This window comes from Amblyomma americanum, chromosome 1, assembly GCF_052857255.1.
Source record: "Amblyomma americanum isolate KBUSLIRL-KWMA chromosome 1, ASM5285725v1, whole genome shotgun sequence".
Taxonomy (NCBI): Eukaryota; Metazoa; Arthropoda; class Arachnida; order Ixodida; family Ixodidae; genus Amblyomma; species Amblyomma americanum.
The window spans coordinates 111,301,847-111,323,386 of NC_135497.1; the positions used below are offsets into that span (position 1 = coordinate 111,301,847).

Genomic DNA, 21,540 nt, shown 5'->3' on the forward strand with positions numbered 1-21,540 from the left:
GGTCTGGGGCCGCAGGTAACGTAAAATGTACAAGGAAAATTTTTTTTTAGAAATCCAGGTAATGAATTAGGGTTGCACAAATTACATGAATAAATATGGTGTCCCGAAGAAGATTTTCAGTGCTACGATCATACTTTTTAGCAGGCAACAGATGAAGAAATGTGTCTTGGCCATTTCAGAGGCTACAGCTTCAGATGAGCCAAACATGCTGGAATGCACCTAATGCCTAAAGAGGAGTATGCTATTAGGCAGACATGAACTCTGCTTTGAATGCCATCATTCCTTAATTGAAGAATTGTGATGCACAAACAGCAGGATCAAAGGACATTCTACAAGTGTAAGTAAATGGGCCTGTCTGCCATCTATTGCACTGCACCCTATTCCAAATATTCTAAACATTAATGATACTGCCCAAGAGAACATCAAGAGATGTAGATTTCATGCAGTGCCTCAAACTAATCGTGTGTAGTACTACAGAAGCTGAGATCAAGGCTCCAACGATTTTGAAAAGGTGCTGAGGGACTCCACATGTCTTGGTTTTCATTCCTTCCTGCCCAACATGCATAGAAAGAGAACTATGCAGACACATGGCACCTCAAGAAATACCCAAATTCAATTAATAACTGGCTGTACAATGAAAAATTCTGCAATGAACAATTACAGTGTGATTAGCTCCAAAACAAAGTGAGTAAAAGGAAAGGGGGTGGTTGAGGCATGCATCGATTTTGGTGCTTAGGGAACCCCAAAAAGCAGTCCAAGCAACTGCAGAACCCAGTTTGAGAACCCCAGGCTTAGACCACAGTCCTTAGAAAGTCATATGAATACAGAAAAGTAAAAAAACAGGAACAGCCAGTAAGGCACATGGCAGAGGAAAAGTGCAGCCTTTGTTTGCAACTGAGTAGGGAAGCTCAAAAAACAAAGCTTTTAATATTTTTTAATATATTAATAAAGTTTTCTAGCAGAAAATCTTGTGTGTCCATATTATCACTCATAAAAGGTACAACTTCAGCTATACATGATGTGTGCCAAGTGCCTTCCTTTTTCTTTTAAGTTTCCTGACTTCTTCAGAATTTTTTACCTCAATGGTCATTAGCTTTTTTTGGTTTCATGGGATTTAATGTACCAAAGCAACTTAGGCTATGAGGGACACTGTAGCGAAGGGCTCCGGATAATTTAAACCACCTGGGGTTTTTAACATGCACTGACATCGCACAGTACACAGGCCTCAAGCATTTCGCCTTCATCAAAATGTGACCTCAGCCGCTGGGATTGAATCTGCATTTTTTGGGTCAGCAGCCCAGCCCCATAACCAGTGAGCCACCGCGGCGGCTTTCAATGAACATTAAGCGACTGCTAAGGGACCACCACCATCTTGCAAAGTACATTATAGAAAACCACTAAGAATTCAAAAGTTTATTAAAGCCGCACAGAACAAGAATTAGCCACTGGTAACGAGAACTTGCTGCACAAAGTTTTCTTGCAGCCATGTGTTGTTAGCCATGTATTGCTATTATTGACACTGCACTTACCAGAAATACATTTTAATCATGGCTACCAATATACGACCTTTCACTGCACTAGCAAGCAAAGACAGAGTAGGTCTCTTTGATTTGGCTGCACTCACTGCACTAGTTCCGTGGAGTTCCGCGGCGGTGCCACCAGCGTGCAGCGTCAGTTCAAGTGCAGCTTGGTAGTGGCTGCTTCCAAAACGAATGGACGAGTTCAGGCCTGGTCGTCTGCTAGCCTTGGCGTCGCTACCAAATCACAGCTCACCGCGTGCCGCCGACATCAACGGGTGCCAAAATCCCGAACTACGTTAAGTATTTTCAAGCAAGAAATCCCAAGGAAGTATTGCCATGAATCAGCCCCAGGAAATAGTCGTTTCATAGAAAAAAAAGTGTTGTTGCATGTATACACGCAGACGATTTACGGATATGCGCTGAAATGCCGCCCTTGGGGATCGACTTGGCTGCTCAGGTTTAAAATTATGACACCATGAACACTTCTTCACCTCCTCCTTTCAAGAAAGAACTGACATAGTTTAATTTAGAGACCACTGCCATATCTTCTTCGCTTCTCCTATCTACACATGGGTGCCGCCATATTGCTGCACTTCAGCTGCACTTCCACTTGGGAGAGTGCAAGTTGGCCAAGAACTCGTGTTGCACTAGTCTGGTACTTTTGCAAAACGAAGATGCAAGTGCCGCGGGCGTGCGCTGCACTGGAAAAACGAATGCGAAAGTGCTGCACTCCTTGAACTGGTGCAGAAAGTGCAGCCAAATCGAAGAGACCTAGTAATGACAGTGCCATCTCTGGCAGCCATTGCCAAAGTGTGAACACAATGTTGCCAACAGCATCAGTTTTAAATAACTAGTATTTTTCTCCATTACTGCCTTGTACAAAAGTGCGCATTAATGTTAAAAGGTCGGTGTATATTAAAAGTCTACCAATCTTTTCGAACTGAAAATTTATAAACTGACTTTTTTTCCCCAGCAATCCTGCACATTGATGATTGCAGTCTGGTTATTTGAGCAGCAAGTGGAGGCGAGTGAGCATTTGATGTTCACCAATTTATACTAACTGACAGCAATCTATGGGGGTTGCTGACCAATGAACGCAATGCAAATTGATTGGTTAAGCAACCCATTGTACCCTTATAGCTTTCCACCGCTTAGTCATGCAATCATACCCGTCCAGTTTGTTTTCATTGCAAATGTCTTGAGTCAATATGGCTGAAAGTAAAATGTCTTCTGGCCAGTACTCAAGGCACTTCAGCCATCAGCCTGTGCAGTGAAACGACCTTTGCTCTCTGAATGCCACCATGTCAAAGACATTAAGTGCGCCCTTCCTGGCCTCACCGTTGCTTTCTGTACCACTACCCTACGTAGATAGGACTGATGATTTATTGATGATTGAAATGACTGAAATAATCCAATTTCCACTTTTATGACAAATGAAAAAGTTCACAGCTTTAGCAAAAGCACTGTGGTTTTTGTGATGGTCTGATTCATGAGTAAACTGCCCCTGAGCAACAAAACAGCAACTTCAGTCCTGTTAAAAAGGGCTGGTCACCACACAACAGTGAGGCACGAAACCACTGTGAATAAGCACCTGCAAAAGCTTCACGGGCTGACTGACAGAGAGGCCTTTGCCAGAGGGCATGTGAAGATAAATGTACAGAGGCAAAAAGACATGTAGCACAGCATCTACCGTTACTTCATGTAGCAACTTAATAGAAAAAAAAAAAATACGTATAGTAGTCTGAACAACGTAAAATTTTTAACAGGGCAATATGTCGGCTTCGTTAATCCTCTTTTTGCAGCACCTATCCAGCCTGAATTTTCAGTAGGAGAGTTGCAGTCAATAAAACAAAACAGTAGTATGTAACCTACCCTGGTATAACTGGTATTGACTCCACTGTGGTATATAACCACAATAAAAAAGTGGAGGCTTCTAATTAAGAATAAAGACCTGCTAATGTTTCAAAATTGGCTTTTTAAAGTATAAAAATGGCTTTTGTGGCAAAGTAATAGGAATGTTGGTGGACATCAGAAAACAGGTGAATCATGTCACAGTAACCTGGTTAACCAATTCTAATAGTTCACTTTTTAGCCATTACAGCTTGGCATTACAACCAGAGATCTGTAGCCGGGCATTAGTATCAGTTGTATCTGTTTTCAGAATTTCAACAATGCGATTACTCTTGAAGCTGTGGCTCAACAAATTTTGGTTACCTTGCGCACCTTTCAAAAAGTGTGTGTCTGTGGAGTGCACACAGCAACGCTCACTAGTACACACCACTGAACAGCATACATGTCTCGCTGTCGTCTGGGATGGAGCAGCAAGTGGCAGCGAGCACCACAGCATGGGCAGGACAGAGATAGCAATACATCTTTACACTTCCAAGAGCCTACTTAAAAAAAAAAAAAAAGGTGGCTTTGCGGAAATGCCCAGTATAACATGATCTCTCAAAACATGTAGGATGTCTTACTATAAACCGCCATAAGTATAGTAGGATGATACTCACCACAAGCCATAAGAACCAGGCATACGTGGAAACGAGTGAAAGCGTTTGAATGCACGCAGTCAAGATGATCAAGTCTTTCAGGTGCCTAATAGGACAAAAAAAAAGAATGCAGAAAATACACTGTCACTTGGGATGACAAAATTCCGCATGTTTCATCATTCTGTGGCAGACACAAGTGATGCTAAATGAGTAATTACCAGTACTACACTCATGGCCATCATAACAAATTAACCATTTTGTGCAACACAGGGCAATGCCCAGTCATGTAGGTACAAATAGTCAAGGTGGGGTGAGACTTTTGCCAAAAAATTCGATTTTGAGATCACCTGATCACAAATTTCTTTATCTTCCAGAAAATATATTACACTTGGATATTTGCGATTTCAAAAATAATTTTTTGGTCCTTTTTCATCGTCAACGTGACCACAAAAGTGGGTGCGTCTCAACGTGGTCTCTTTGTTTCGGATACTTGCAAAAATTCATTGATCTGAAGTTTTTCATCAGAAACACAAGTTCTGGCTTTGGTATGGAATCTGGCCTTGTTTGTAGTAAATTTTTCAGCCACTACAGATGCTCCTATAGCTCTTCTATAAGAGGAAGTTTTAATAAATAAAGAAGTTTTCTGAGGCTTTAATGGCGTTTTTCTCGAAACATTTTTGGAGGTTGGTGTGCCTTTTTGTCGGGAACTAAAAGGAATAAGCAAACAAAATTTTTCGCAGATGTTAACCAATGCCTTTTACATAACTGGTACCAGAATCAACAGCCTAAGTTCATTTGTATTTTTCTGATTAAAAAAAAGAACTGTAGGCAGTTTCACTGTAACGACAAGAAAAAAAAGCACAATAAATGTAGCTTTTGCTCAAAGCGCATAATTTTGGTACAGTTGTGTAAAGCATTGGTTGCTACTCTCGTACTAAATTTCAACCCACTGCAGATAGTATATTTTAAGAAAAAGGTAAATTTAAATTAGCAGGAAAAAATAAACAAAACAAGAATAAAATATTAGAAAACATTTCAATCTATTTCTGACCTCTAATGCAAGCTCTGTCTATTTTTAAGATTCCTTAAAAAATTTAATACCCATAGCTTTTATTACAACTGCTTGTACAGCCAACTTTTGAAAACCATTTTCAAAGTCTCACCTCACGTTAAGCATGGTGGATTTGTACCACAATTTTAATCTGAAGCTTCAAAAATGCCAATTTTCAGACAAAAATGCCTGAACACAAAGAACATTGTTCATGGTAAGTAATAAATGGTTTATGGCTTATGGGAGTTTAACATACCAAAGCAAATGAGGCTATAAGGGACGTTGTAATGAAGGGCTCCGAAAATTTCGACCACTTGAGGTTCTCGTGCACTGACATCGCACAGTACATGGGCCTCTAGAATTTCGCCTCCATCGAAAATTGACAGCCGCAGCTGAAAATAAACCTGCGTCTTTCAGGTCAGCAGCCAAGCGCCATAACCACTCAGCCAGCGCGGGGCAAAAGTGGTAAATGGGGCACAGGGGCTATAACAGGTGCCTTAGCAGAGAGTTCTGGATTAATTTCGACCACCTAGGGTTCTTCAACATGCACTGACATCACTCAGCGCATGGGCATTTTTGCATTTTGCCTCCAGGAATTTTAAACAGCAGGCAATGGTCGCTGGGAGATGGTTGAGAGCTGAGAGGTTGAGGGCTGGGAGTCGTGAAGTGTTTTCATCACTGTTATTGAACTTATTTAAAATGGAATGCTGATTTACTGGGTATCAGTGTATTTTGTACTGTTTTCCACTTTCTGTTCCTTTTAGCTGTCACATTAGGGTGTATTACAATAATTCTAGTGAAGTGTTTTGCACTGTTCTACAGTTTTGCACCATTTTTCCCATTTCGTTCTGACACTATGCTGTACGAAAGCACTCCTATTGTATTTTCGCACTGTTTGTTGTTTGCACTGTTTTGCACTCTTTTTTCCTATCTTTCTTGTATCATGCAGTATATACCCACTCCTAACCAGGCCCTATTTCGGCTGATGGTACCAATAAACAAATAATAATAAATAGAAGTAAACGTACATTCGAACACGTCAATAGTCAACAGTGCAAAATTAATAGATTAACCCTTTGCGGTCCGTTGTCGGGCAGGGCCCGACAACGCTACACGGCCGTAGCGGTCCGCTGTCGGGCAACGCCCGACAAGGGTGTTCGCCGGTTAAATTTCGCGGTTTTTCTCACCACGAATCGTGCGCATTTTTGTGTACATAATGCGCCATCTCTTGACGGAGAAGTAAACTTTGTTTCTTGATGTTTACTTTTTTTTTGCACTAGGGCGCAGCACAATGTTCTGGATACTAGAGCCGCCAGAGCGTTCTCACTTGAGCACGGAACGCACGTTGGCGCGGTTCGTTGACAAGCATGGCAACGTTTTCACCGCGTGCGTTTTACGGTGGTGCATTTAGCGAAAGCGAAGACGACTTCAGTGAGGAAGAGAATTACGTGCCTCCATCGGACAGTGATGACAGTTCTTCCACTGAAGCGAGTGACGATGACGACGGCGGCGGTGGAGACAGCACCTCTGTTGACACACAAGGGAACAGTGCGCGACCACGTGCTGCGGACTGGAAGGTGTACGCGGATAATATGCCCGATTTCACACAATTTCCCTTCACTGTCACGAACCCAGGATCACAAGTAAGCACTTGTAATCTCAACTCTGAGCTGGAATATTTTCAGCTGTTTTTTACAGACGAGCTGATGGACAATATTGTGCACGAAACAAACCGCTATGCGCGTGAAAAGATTTCGAGTGCCGGTGAGCTTCCAAAGGACTCAATTTGGAAGGACTGGGAAGACGTGACCCTGACAGAATTCAAGGCTTTTCTTGGTGTAATCATAAACATGGCCTTGAATCCAAAACCAGAACTGAAGGAGTATTTTAGCCAAGATATTGTCAACAAGATGCCTTTCTTGCCGCATGTTTTCTGCCGGAAAAGATTTCTGCAAATGTTTTGGATGTTGCACGTTGCCCCGTGCCATGATGCCTCTTCAGGTCGGCCGGCAACACGTGGAAGCAAGATCAGGGACGTCGTGCATTACATCGACGCAAAATGCAGAGAGCATTTCAGAGCCGGCCCCAAAATTTGCATCGATGAGAGCACTGTTGGCTTCAAGGGCCGTGTCTCGTTCAAATGCTACAATCCACAGAAGCCAACCAAATGGGGCATGCGTGTCTACGCACTTGCCGACTGCCAAACGGGGTACATTTCGGCAATCGAGCCCTACTACGGCAGCACAACTGACAGTCTCGGCCGTCCCGAGCTGCCCTTCACCTGCAGGATTGTTCTTCACTTGCTCCAGAAAGTGCAGCAAGCTGCGCCGGGGAGTGGCTACCACCTCTACACAGACAGATTTTACACTTCTCCAATGCTTGCCGAGGAGTTACTTCTACAGAGAGTACAATTGACTGGTACTGTGACGCCAAATCGCAAGCAAATGCCACAGCAGGTCAAGAAAAAACTGAAAAAGGGCGAAGTGGCAGCTTTCAGAAAAGGACGCTCCTACATGGTGCTTTTGTGGCGAGACAAGCGTCAAGTGACGATGCTCAGTTCTGCCCACAATGTATCTCTCAAAGAAATGACAAGGACACAAGCAGGTGGAAAGAAAGTGACGTTGAAGAAACCAGTGGTCATATGTGACTACACAGAACACATGGGTGCAGTTGACCGTGCGGACCATTACTGTGCCAGCTATGCATTTTGTCGAAATACAATGAAATGGCGGCGAAAGCTTTTTTTTTGGCTTTTGGAAGTTTCCATCGTAAATAGCTTTATTTTGAGGCGCACACAGCTGCAGAATCGTGGTGAGAAAGAACAGCGACACCTGCAGTACCGCCGCAACCTCATCCAACAGCTGGTGGGTGACGTGAGGGCTAGAGCCAAAAAGCGCGGCCCATCTGCGCGGAAGGAGTGCGAGGAAAGGCTAGATGGGAAGAGCCATTTCATATACAAGCTGCCAGGCCGAAGCAGCAAGGACTGTGCAGTTTGTAGCGATAGAAAAACAAGCGGAGGCCGGAGGGAAACTGTGTTTTTCTTTAAAACCTGCAGTAACAACCCTGGCCTGCACCCAGGAGAATGTTTCGAGCGCTATCACACGCTTCCGAAATATCGGTAGAGAAGTTGCCAGCAAAATGCAATAGAAAAAATAAATATCCTTTGAGTTTTTCTTCCACAGTTTGTGTTTTTCTTCGTGTCGCCACAAACTGGCAAAATAGTTTCGGACCAGGACAGCCGGAAAGTGGGTAAAAGTTTCGGACCGCAAAGGGTTAATTCAACCTGGCCAAAATTTGAATGTAAAATCACACAATAAGTATACCTAAAAGCAATGCAATTCAGAGCATTTCGAACAGTCAAGGACCACAGAGGACGGTGCTTTCTGTTGCAGTGTCATACTGCCGCAGCAGATCTAAGAGCAACTACAGCATGCAAAAACCATGTTCAGCTGCTAAGTAGTATGTCACTCACAATCCAATTCTGCTGCAATTTCCATGTCAGTGTGTTCTGGCACAGTCCCTATTCCATAATCAGTGCCAACAATCACCTAAAGGTCAAATTTTCGACAGGGCAGAAGCATAAATGCTGACCTTATTCCATATTTTGTCCAACAAGCGGAGCTGTACTGCAGCTTCTAACGTATCGCTACCCTATACACAAGGCTCTAGACACTGACAACAAAATCAGCTTGACAGTACCAAATTAGACATGTTGCCATAATCACTGTGTACTGAATGTGCCAGTGAAGTAAGTGTTTGCTGAGAGATAGAGTGAAAGAAGTCTAACTGGCACAGACCACGGGCTGCCCTCACTCGCTTCTTGAGGCATTTTTTTCATGCTTTCAGCAGTAGCAGCCTCATTTCCTCCTTAAGTAGCCCTTCCTGCAATCCTCTGATGAAAGCCTTCTGCTGAGCCGTCCTGGCACAACATGCAAATGACAAATTAATACATGACACAGCTGCTTCCACACACATCAACTCTGCCACAGTGCAGTGATAGTCCTGCTAAAGACTGCTGCACGTGCACATTTCTAAGTTGCAAAAAAAGCTGTCTCCTTCTCTTACAGTTATACCTGGATTTCAGAGTGCAATGGCTTGGCTTTCGGAGAGTAAACTCATTCTGGCATTTTGATACCTTGGAAATAAACTGTAAGTTGTGGGGTTTAACATTCCGATGTAACATAGGGGCTGGGAGGGATGCCATAGTGCAGGGTCCTTAACGTGCACTGACATCGCACAGCGTGTCATCGGTAGCATGCAGTGGGCTAGAAAAGCAGAACAAGCGCATTTTTAATGATTATGAGTGCACATTTACACACATATGAATAAGTATTTAATTGGAAGTCAGTGTTTCGTGTGTCTATCATGAGAGAGAGGGAGAAAACCTTTAATGGAAAGGCAGAGAATTTAGCTGGCTGGCATGCTACTCTGCTTGGGGGGAATGTGGGAGATAAGGATGGAGAGTGGTAGAGGAAAGGTTAAATTAAAGAGAAAAAAAAAGAGGGAGAACATGCTCATCCCGCCTTTTCTACACTGTGAAGTTTCGCACACAATGCAGCATCTGGCCCAAACTCACATCTAGCTGAGCTCAGGCAGCACATACATGAACTCTGAGGACTCTCCCCAAAAAGTTATTTATAGACTTCTTTGTGTAATAAAATAGGGCTGCAAACATACTGTAAGGGTGAATGCTGCCATATGCAGCTTCTGCCCTGATGTCACTATTTCTTGAGCTATGTAATCCAGGTGCACTGGAGGAGCTTGTGTCAGTAAGACTGAATTTTTTCGCCCTTTCCTACACATGATAAATTATTTTTGTCATACAAGCACTAGCACAGACCCTCAATGAAAAGTCCTTCCCTAACATAGACCGCTAGCAAAGTCCCTCAATGATTGTGACAGCACAGTGTTACAGGGAAAGATAAATTCACACAGCTGTATTCAGATGAAGAGTTTCAAATGTATGCTGTGGCACTCCTATGTACACCTGTGCTATGGAGAAGACTGCCAAATGCCTCTAGAGAGCACAAGGTTTGGCACTGGTCCTTTTATTACAGGCTTACACCCATCTGACACAGGAAGTTTATGATGCATGCTTCTCTCGAAACAAGTTGGGCCCAAGTTCCATATGAGGCTATGTGATACATTAGTGCTTGATAGAAACAAGTTCCACTGCCTTGCTGCCATGCATGTTGGTGCTGAGAAGTAAGAATATGTGTGCAATTAATTCTTTACCTGTCATAAACCATTTCTACCACTCCTACCCAAATACAGACACTGATGATGCTTATTTGGAAGAGAATCTCAGTTTGTATTTACAGCATTTCGCAGAAATATTTTTTGAAATAAGCAACTGGCACCTCTGTAAACCAGTTTTAAAATATAGGCGGTCCTCCTCAAACTGATATTTAGTCAACCAACCGGAACAGTATTTGTCACAGGGACAACATCACAAGGAGGAACAGTGTGCTTGAAAGCAAGAAACATTTCAGTTATTTTGTTTAGTATGGTAACAGTACCAATATACAGTCGACGACCGAAAAATTCAGACGCCTGATTTTCAGACATGCTTGATTATTCAGACTTTTCCGCGGCACCACAACCTGGCCCATAGAGCCAATAAATTTCAGACGCATCGCAACTGACTGCTCGTTTTTTCGGATCTCGTTTGCACTTGCCATCAATATCCAATTCTTTGAAACAGGTCAGCGCTAAAAAAGACAAACACAAGGCGAAAGAACAACAACACGACCGAGATGAGCGCTCATCTCCGTCGTGTCGTCGTTCTTTCGACTTGTGTTTGTCTTTTTTAGCGCTGACCTGTTTCAAAGAAATGCTTAACCAACTAGCACAGCACCAAGTTTTACACCAAGTTTTACTAAACCAATATCCAAGCCGCCATATAATGTGTACAGTGGAACCTCATTCATTCAAACTGCAGGAGAGATCAAAAACTTTATCAAACCAAACGAAATTCAAGGTTAAAGAAAGCCTCTTAACATTCGATGCTGGAATTCTGCACGAGTCGGCTCCTTGCGCCTTCATGGCTTTGAATTCGTACTGTTCTTGAATTTCTTCTGCCACACAAACTTGAACAGTAGCCAGAGTTCGCGAATTCATCTGTGCCAAGTCTTTCGTCCCCTGACACCAGTCTGCCATGCTGCAATACTTTGTCTGCCATCAACTTTTTGCAATAGTATGCTAACCGACTCTCTGTCTTACCTTGTACTACTATAAAAATGCCAACTTTTTAAAACAAAATCTCTTCAATCTAACCTGATATAAAGTGACAACGCAGGGCAACGGTGACAGTGTTCCACCACCAATTGACACCATCATAACAGCCAATCTTCGTAGTCCTAAACAAATTCCAAGGTTCGCATAAAGCAAAAAGAACAGCAAAACCAGCAATATATAAAGACCCTTTGGCCACCCTGCACTTTTCTGTTTCCTTCTAAGGCCTCTCCCTTCAAGACTGTGAAATGCTGGAAACTACCAGGATGTGCCCAATGCAGTGCATACACTACCACTGGTTCAGCATGTACAGTGTACTCCAAGGCTAGGCCAATCACAGCACAGCACTGGGTTTTTCAGAATGCATACACAATGCCTTCATAAATACATCATCCTTTCCTCTCGACCAATGATGCTGTACTACTCATGATGTACCAGACTAGGATGCTGATGTTAAAGAGGAAATGGTGAGGGTTTAAACTAACACATCAATGATCTCACAGGGCACGTCTACAGCCCACATAGGCATGGCATATTACACATTTTTTCTTACGTCCTAAGCCCTACCTATTAAGCAATAAAAATACTGACTGATCATGATTAAGGGAATAAAAGATGCTGTAAAGTGGTGGCACCACCTTGTGTCTGTGTATGTCACAACAATGAAGTCTCCTATTGTCAAAGGATGGCTCCCCAGAGCTTACTATAGTGCCCGTTTTATCGCTCTTCTCTAGTGCGCCTCATAGAAAGGCAGTATCCGCAAGGTGTATAGACCTCCTTCACCCTGCGACGTCACAAAGATGCGGTGGCACTGATGTCAGCAGCGACTTTTGCATGGCAGGCAAAGCAGGTTCCACCTGCCCATGCTTACCGCAGCTGCCACAGCTACCGGCGGCTGCACCATGCCTGCGCACTGCAGAAGCAGCAGGTATTAACCAGCTGCGTCATTGTTGGATCCGCATAGAAGCATAAAAGTAAATTTAAACTAGCCCCGATAGGTTTCTCACAGCTAAATACCACATTAGGAAACTGGCTAACAGGAAATGGGCTTAAGAAGAACTTCTTGTTGGGCGAGTTGGTGCATACTGTTGTAGGTACGAATTGCGCACAAAAGACACACACAGGAAAAAGCACGAGGGAGACTGAAGGCTGCTGTTGTAAAGCCCGAAGTCTGGGAGTTGATCGTCCATTCACCTGAACAGCAGCATAGTGCGCTTATAACTGCGCAAGAAAAAAAGCACATATGTAGCTGCGCACGTATTTATAACCTTAAGCCGGCATGCACGGGGCGCCGGCAGGTTCACTCGCCCCTGAGGAATGCGTTCTTTTGTTAATAGCACAGCATGTTTTAATGGCGCGTTTTATGGCATTTAACATTTACTTGAAATTGTTTTTTAATGTGACCGACGTAATTATTTGATTCGAGTAGAAAAAAGTCTGGTAAGTTCTTGCGCGGTCACGTTGGCGTGCTTAGAATAGCGCACCTTAAATGTGCTAAAAGCCACATGCTTTTTCATTGCATCATGCATGTGTCATGTTTCATGATGTAGTCCATGATCGCGAAGCATTTTTGGAAAGAAGCAGCCGCTGGCGTGCTACTAAACAGACACGTGGCGAGATTGAGATGGGACGAGGCAATGAGAAGTGTTTTCGTTATTTATGCATGCGATATGTAACTAAATTTGGTGCAAACATGAAATTGCTACGCTAGTTTCAGTAATGCGTTTTATTTTTAGCTGTACCTGGTGCAGTTCTTGGGTAATTAACACCCTCGTCAAGTCACCCCAAGGTCTTAAATAATTGAGTAGAAAGTGCGCAAATTTTTTTATGCCAGCATGTTCACAAAGCCCTGTTCTGTATGATGACGCTATTAGTTCTTTTTTTTAGATGATCATGTACTTATGCATGCATAGTTACATGAAAACATTTCTTATAAATATAACTAACATAGTACTGCACGGGAAGAAAAAAAAAATCGAGAGATTTATTACACTCCTCAATGTCTCGGGAATCGTTTGCGACAAACAGAATCATTCTATTTTCATGCGTTACGATATTACGAAGGTGTGAGTGATGCCAATCGCAGAAAAAGTGAAAGGTCAAAAAACGAACCGTAACGTTTATTCCCTCGTTTTTGGCCTCTTCGCTTGCGCTCTGGTCAAAGAAATGCGGCACTGAATTCAAAGAAAGTCTCAAAGAAATCAAAGAAATTACCTTACAATTTTCGACAACCACACATCTAGAAAGCTAAATTTATAAATTTCTACTGAATATTTTGCTAAACTTCTTGTCACGAAACAGAAGACCCCGGGGCTAAATAAGAAAATTCCAGAAATCAAAAATTTTCGCGAAATCAACCAGTTTAACAAGAGAAGAGAGAAGTCGGCCTGGCTGGTGCGTGATCCTGCGGCTAAAAACAGTGCTTAACACGTTCACTGCGTAGCCCCTTATCATAGTTTTGATCTCTGTGCGTCGTGGCCCACCGGTGGGTCACCCGATGCTTTCCGCGGGTGCGTCGTGGCCCACCGGTGGGGCACATTTCTGAGGCTGTTTTTTCCGCCTGCTGAAAGATGGCTCTACTGGCATTTTCGGTTGCAGCTTGCGCGGGCTACTTCAATCATGTATGCTAGCGCAGAAAATCATCACGTAATTCCCTTGGCCCGTGCATTTCCAGGAAGTTGCTTCCCCTGGGGCCGCATTTTATAAGAATCCATTGTCCATTTTCCGCTCCATTTCGCGTGACGTAAGCCTGACTGAATCATCAGACGAAAGCAGCAGTCGATCAATCAAAGAACTGAAAAGCAGCAGATACCCGCGTTGACGATAGCCTTCGCCATTCGTTGCGCGCTGTGGTTCAATATGGGCTGCAATGTGCATCCAATAGTGAGGTCCGGTCGCCAATGAGCCAATAGTCAGGTGGCTTCCCACGGACGTTTGAACGGCACGGCTACGTCATCGAACAATAATGACCTGACGTAAAGGACCAAATGGATCATAGAAACAAAATGGATAATGGCTTCTTGTAGCATACGGCATCTGGAGAATTTATCTAGTCATTTATTACCGCGACTCTGCTCGCTTCATCCCCAGTGAACGCGACTGAAGCGCGTTCTCAAGGATGTCCTTGAAAAGCGGCGCCCTTTCTGTCTACCAAATTTCTGCTTTATGCAACTAGAGCGCGGCCAAGAGTTTCGGTCGTTCTGGTCCGCACAAATGCCAGAGGCGCTTGTTGCTCTCGCACCCTCGATTCTTCTTTCTTTTCCTGGGCATGCACAAGTTTTCACAATATAGAGTTTGCGTTTTGAAGCCGTTGCCTGCTACGTTACCTACCCACCGACCAGCTCCCCTTTGTGGGGCAACGTCACGTGACCCTGCGTTTCAGCATTCACTAAGCACCAATACTCAAGAACAAGACCTCAAACTCGACATTTTATTCAAGTACTTCCAGAATAATTTTCGTAAGAAAAAAAAAAAACAGTTCAAATCAGAGCATTTGCAACTAAACGTCTTACGTGCCACCAGCTAACGATGTCAAAAACGTAGTCTATGTTCAGGAGTTCTACTCGTGCAGAAGATTGAAACATGGCAAACACATAAATGGCCTTCCCGCGCAATTTGCGCAGAATGTAACAACTTTCTTCGCCATTACCCTTGCCTGCTCTGGACTTCTGCGAGCTCTCAGCGATGCGTAGCATCCAGTACATCTCCTTCGGACAGACCGTGCAGGTCCATCGGCCTTTTCCAGCGTATGGGCGCGCTTTGTTCCGCGTGTCCTTTCGGTCTCAATCTGAGCTGTGTCGAAGAGTGCGCGTGCCAACTCCTCGCGGAATTCGATGATTGGCGACGTTTTACCGTCCACCATTGAACGGACAACCCATGCGTTCACAACTGCAGTTCCAACGATGAGCTCCACCGCAGCTTTCCTATACCACTTGAGCCCTTTCCGTAGGCAGGAGTAGTAGGACGTCATTTGGTCACTGTAGTCTACGCCCTTTTTCGCCACGTTGTAGTCGAGGACTGTGCGCGGTTTCATGATCGGCTCACCCTTTCTCGTTTTTTTTCCGGTATCAACAAGGCTGGCGTCATGCTCAGCAACCGTTGTGATCATGAGAATGGGCCGTTTATCCAACCACTTCAGCACCTTTACGCCGTTGTGGGATTCAAGACCAACGACTTCGCCTTTTTTAACTCTAGCTTGTGTAACTTCTTTCGGAAGCCCCTTTCGGTTCGATCGGAGAGTGCCACATAAAAATGTATCATCTTTCAACAGGCGTGACGCAAGCGGCATACTCGCGTAGAAGTTGTCGACGAAAAGTGTGCGACCGCAGCCGGTGAAGCCAGCCATCAAATTTACTACTACTTCTTCGGCATGCCCCATGCCCGCTATGGCGCCAGATTTTCCGGCATATATCTGCACTTTCAATGTATAGCCCTCCTTCGTGCAGGCCTTGTATAGCTTGACTCCATATTTGTGGGCTTTACCAGGGATGTATTGCCTAAAGGCGAGGCGCCCACGCCACGGAATCATCGTTTCGTCAATGACAATCTCTTTGCCTGGCTCCAACACTGAGCAGAAATTGCGATTCATTTTTTCCATCAAGGGTCGAATACGATAGAGACGATCCTGCTGTGCGCTCGGTTCCTCGTTATCTGCGAAATGCCAGAACCTTAGTAGCAGCAGAAACCGGTCGCGGGCCATGTTCTGGCGAATGCAGCTTACGCCGTACAGATCGCTTCTTGCCCAGTAGTGCTGCAGACTAGGAAGCCTTACTAGACCCATGCAGATCAGTACACCAACGAACACTTTCATTTCTTGCACGTTTGTCTCAGTCCATTTCTTCACACGCGATTTCTCTTGTAGGACGTTCGAGTCTATGTACTGTTTCCCATACCTGTTTGTCTCATGAACCATCATGTCCCAAATGTCATCAGTCAAAAAAAGAGAAAACACGCTGAGAGCATCGTTGCCAGTCGGGAGGCTGATTAGCACAGGAGGGCTCGAACAGTTCAGAAGAACTTTCCAATAACTCTTCGAGGCTGTCATCGTCGCTGCTTGGACACTCAACGTTCGCTGGAGCAGAAGTTGTGCCGCACGAAGTGGATGGCAACGTATTTGGGCTGCCGTGTGTCCCGGCGGATCTGCTTCCACCGCAGGGTCTTTTCTTCTGGTTTTCTGTACCTCCGTCGAATTTTTGACAGTCCATCACGATTTTTGAATGCTCGTAAAAAATGGAAATCACAAGGATGAGGACCACGAGGCTTGGCACTGAGAGTGAGCCAAGTTATTGCGAATAGGACAGACTAATTCTTCAGCTGAGCTCTTGCACACATTGTGAGCGCTTTTCAAAAGTACGTTGCGCATGTGCAAAGCGCCCGAACAAAAGGCTGGCGCGGGTAGCTGGAACATTTTCTGCGCTGTTTCCTGATAGCCGTCAGCTTTATCATCAGACCCATTGCAAGCGCCAATGTCAATAAATACAGGCGCGCTTTATATCTCTACCGCCATCTGTGATATGATAGTGGAAACGCATTTTCACGCATTTGTGGAAGCATATCGTCGCCGCACTGCAAGAAACGCCTCGTTGTTTGCGCCACCACGGCTGGACTGCGTTGCGTGACCCACCGGTGGGCCACGACGCAGTGAACGTGTTAAGCGAGACAGAGCCGAAACAACACCAGCACTTCCTCTCACTACTGTCCCGAAGTAAAATCATTCTGGCTAGAGCAGAGTGTCAAAAACTTCCTATTTTATCCAATGCCTAGCATAGAAATCAATGGCAGAAACACTTTCTGTTTACTACTAACCATATATACAATACACACTGGCGCGCTATTTCTCTGAATACGCCGCACATGGCCAACGCGAGCTCGTGTACTTCGAGAAATTACTAGGTTGAAAGCATCAACCATTGCTGTGATTCGCAGAAACTGAAAACGTGCCTACAAGCCTTGAAAACCCGCGCTCAACACCTCTCCGCGATGCCACTCCCTGGCCTTTTGCATACCACGAGCCCGCTAGCAACTGCAGTGCCACCTCGTTTGTTTGCAAATACGCAGGAGGTCTATACCCAGTGCTAAGTAACACAATAAATTCAAAAGCAATGACATGCAAAACAAAAATAAACAAATCTCAAAACACGAATATTTTTTTGTTTACTGCCTCCCAACCTTAATGCAACTTCGTCTGAGAGAGATGTCATAATCAAGACAATGTAGGAAGTGTGTTCTGAGTAGCCTCTAATACCCCTTGTCATACGGGCACAGCTGAACTCCTTTCAACTCCCTTCAAAGCTGCCTTCATCTCGAGGGAGATGCACAGTGTGTCACATGGCAGTCCATAAGGGAAGGAACTTTAAAGAAGTTCCTAGTGAAAGGAGACTGATCATCTCCCTCAATGTTTTTTATGGTTTTATGAGGTTTTACATCCCAAAGCGACTCGGGTTATGAGGGACACCGTAGTGGAGGGCTCCGGAAATTTCGACCACCTGGGGTTATTTAATGTGCACTGACACTGCACAGTGCATCAGCCTCTAGCATTTTGCCTCCATTGAAATGGGACCGCCGTGGCCAGGATCGAACCCGCGCCTTTTGGGTCAGCAGCCGAGTGCCATAACCACTAAGCCACCGCATTGGCTCTCCCTCAAAAGGTGAAGGGAGTACTCTCGTCTCCAATGTGCATTACTTCCGAGTAAGCAAATAACCTTTTTATCGAATAATTTTATCTTTACTAGCAATTCAAATAGTTTGTATCGCATAAAACAAGTAATCCAAATCGGTTAGTTATGTTTAATTCTAGCAACTGCACTATACTCTCAATGGCCCAGACTTTCTTTATATGCCTAGATAACTATATTTTGTGAGAAAAAAAGAAGCATCAAGAACATTCCAATTGTTTTGACATTATTCATATGTGTGTTTGTACTAAATGAACAGTGCACAATGAGTCCCTGCCATCTCCGAGAAGCTTGTTACAGGCCGCGTGACACGGCGGCAACTCCTTTGAGGGGAAACTCCCTTGTGCTCCTTTAGTTCAGGCAAGGTCAAGCGAGTCACGAGTCGGCTGTAAGCCTCAACCCTGTAGGCAGCACTCTCTCTCTGTGCGTGCATGCATGTGTGTGAGAGAGGGACCCTTTAATGAAAAAAAAAACAGAATTTAGATGGTGTTTCAAAATCGCTGGAAGGAGAGTGGCACGGGAAAGGTAAAATAAAATAAAAATGGGAAAAGAAATAATGTGGCCATTAAATGCCTACTAGGTGCATCGGCGAGTAATGACGTTACATATGAAATGGTGAAGTGCAGAGTCTGACAAATAGGCTCACAAAGTTCAATGTGTGAAAAATGTATGAGGATAACATGCAAGGTGAAATTACAGCTTTTCAAGATGCCCACTGATGTTGTGGATCACTAGACATACACAACAAGCACTTTAGAGTTAAGTAATGCGGGCTTAACGTGTTCAGTGCAGACAGGTATTGCATCTACATACTCGCCCATGCCGGCTTGCACCATGTTAAGGTCCAGGCCTCCATCCAAGAGCTGGCCGGTCTCTGAATAGGACGCTCGAGCCATATATCGCATGGTCTGGATGCACCCACCGTAGACAAGCACAGAGAACGCGTACAGCAGCTGCACCAAGTAGACAAGTCGATCACACTCACAAGCACACACTCAATTTCTGCCTTAGGCACACTTTAGCCAACTTAGATGTTAAAAATTTATTATCCACAAAGCCCACAGCATATCGTGCATATTTCTTTTCACACAGAAAGGTGTACTCTTGAGTTGGAACACAAGAAAGACATTATAACTCATTTGAACCTGTAAGCTCTCATGTTTGAAGACACATTAATATGTGGACTTTTATCTGCCAAAGCAACACTGTATGCTATGGGGCACGCCACAGTGGAGAACATCCAATGAATTTTGGCCAGATGGGGTTCTTTAATGCACACACAGATTTGGGACCAGGAGATTTTTTTTTTGTATTATGCCTTCACTGAAATGTGGCTGCTATGACCAGGAACTGAACCTGTGGCCTTTTGTTCAGTACAGTCCAGCCCACTTATAATGAACCTTACGGTCACATGGATAATGTTCACTGTATCCAAGGTTCGCATTAATTGGACTTTTCATGTTACAGTGAGAAATATGAAGTCTGACGAAACTGGTGTTTGTTTTTAAGAAAGCCGTGTCATGGCGTTTTCCCAAGCTCTGCAAAGCGGTAATGCACATCTTTCTTGCTGAGGCCATACAACCAGCTGCCCTAAGAACACGATTTCACTAATCGCGGTTAAAGCATTCGCAGCGACCGATGGGAGGCCAGCCTCTTTGTCATCAATTCTTGGCAGTTGGGGGATACTTGTATTTCGCGTACAATGGATTCGTCAATGTCTCCCTATGCAGTGCCGGCGTCATAATCCGCACCTCACCAAGTCATCCCAGGCAAAACCATGTCCGGCCATTTGTGCATCAACAATGCGTTTTTACAAATCCACATGTCTAATCATGCGGATGTTCAACAGTATCTTCAGTCATCTTGGCCCATACACCAATTTCTGGAAGAAATTTCCGATGCACTCAGCTGTCATTCTCATCCGCTAGGCCTTAATCATTTTTACAGCAGCGAACAAAGATATCCGAACAAGAATGTCGCCACCTGGTGTGTCAGCTGCTATCAGCATGCGCCGTATGTACCGCTGATGCTTGATGCTAGGATGTCTTGAATGTGTGACATCCATGTCCAGTGGCTGAATCTTGCACTTTTCATTCAGTGGCAAGAAGAGCATTTTCACCACAGTCAGAGAAGGCAATATTTGTGCGTTGCAAAGTCCTCAAGCACGAGCAGAAGCTCCTATTTTTTTTTGCTATGTCATACACAGTTGAACTCAACAAGCCACTCCACGAAAAAATGATGCATCGCCCTTGTAGGGGTCAATGCGTCAGTATCAGGTGCGTGGGACGGTGGGAAGAAAAACAGCATTCCTTCAACATATTGGCCTATGTAGGAAGGGGGGCCGGTGACAGGCATCACCGTGTGGCCGGTTGTCAACGGTTCGTCAAAGGTGAGGGCCATTGCCTTTGTGCCTGTAAACCGAACAGACGTCCTCAACCGGCCACATCACCTTCAATAAAACCGCTGGCAGCGGGGCGCAACAAAGAACCCCCTTCCTTCCCTTCCAAGGGGAGACTGCATGCCATTACCTTTCCGACTCTTTGGAATGTCTCTAGCTTAGGAACGTGTGAACCGCACCCGCATGCTGGGTCATAGCTGGTTGTTCTAGGGAGGCGCCGGATTGACACCTGCAGAAAGGAACTCCACTTCCGTCTAGTTTGTGTTCGTTTTACTGAGAGAGAGGGTTTGGCATGCACTATCAAGGTTGTAAGGTGGGACGCACAATTTGGAGAGCCAATCACTTTTGCGGAGATTGCTCTGTGCATTGCATTTTGTAAATAATTTGATTTTTTTTTATTTTTTGGGAGAGAAGATGGTTAACATGGTCAAAGTTGAAGGAGGCAGCACGCAGCAAGCCACCAATAGTGTTGAGGCTTGCTGCTATTGGATGCTTCCCAAGTGTGAGGAGGACTCCCGAGGGATTAAAACCGAGCCCGGGAGCCCAATCCGTCGTTTTGGGCAAGGTTTAGATGCTCTGCATCTTCGGCTATGCCGAGGAGGGAAGATTTCCCTGTTAGCCAGTTCCATCTTGTTTGCTACTCTGTTTAAATATACTGTTTTTGTAAATATCATGCATTAAACTTAACTTCATTTTCTCGTCAACTCCCGCCTCCACAAGTTGTCACTACCCCGTCACTAACGGAGCACCTCAGGTGCGACTAGCCTTCCCTTCACGAAACCGTCTCGGACAGCGCACTCATTGTGGAAGAAAACAAACCAAGCAAGAAGAAACTTTACTGGCACAGTCGACAGGATCCCGCTGCTGTTGGATGACAGAACAGGAAGTAGAGAAAGCAAGGAAGGGGCGACGTTCCCGCAAGAAGTCAAGCATCGGAGGCCTGGGAGGGCAAGGCGCAGGCGGCGAGGAGTGGCAGCTTACGAGAAGGCCAGAGCAGCAGAGACGGCGGTACAGAAAGCGTAACGGTCCACAGAAGTGGGCCAGCGACGTGAGGCTGCAGCCCTTCAAGAAAAGCAGCAACAGTCAAGGACGCCAGACAGCAGGCGACAGCTGATTGCAAACGGCCAGCTACAGGAAGGAACAGCAGCGTCCAGTGAGGGACTGCGGTGTCCAGCAC

The 21,540-nt window shown here is 44.8% G+C and overlaps 1 protein-coding gene across 2 annotated transcripts in view; it reads right to left on the reverse strand.

Annotated features, from left to right (window-relative positions):
- LOC144113460 (transmembrane protein 208) overlaps positions 1-21,540 on the reverse strand; it is a 51,832-nt gene that overhangs the window by 11,551 nt on the left and 18,741 nt on the right. For both annotated transcript variants that reach the window (XM_077646544.1, XM_077646545.1), the window contains exons 4-5: positions 18,779-18,918; positions 4,028-4,112 (exon numbers count right to left, since the gene is read on the reverse strand). In XM_077646544.1, the coding sequence (XP_077502670.1) occupies positions 4,028-4,112; positions 18,779-18,918 (225 nt within the window). The remainder of the gene's footprint in view (positions 1-4,027; positions 4,113-18,778; positions 18,919-21,540) is intronic.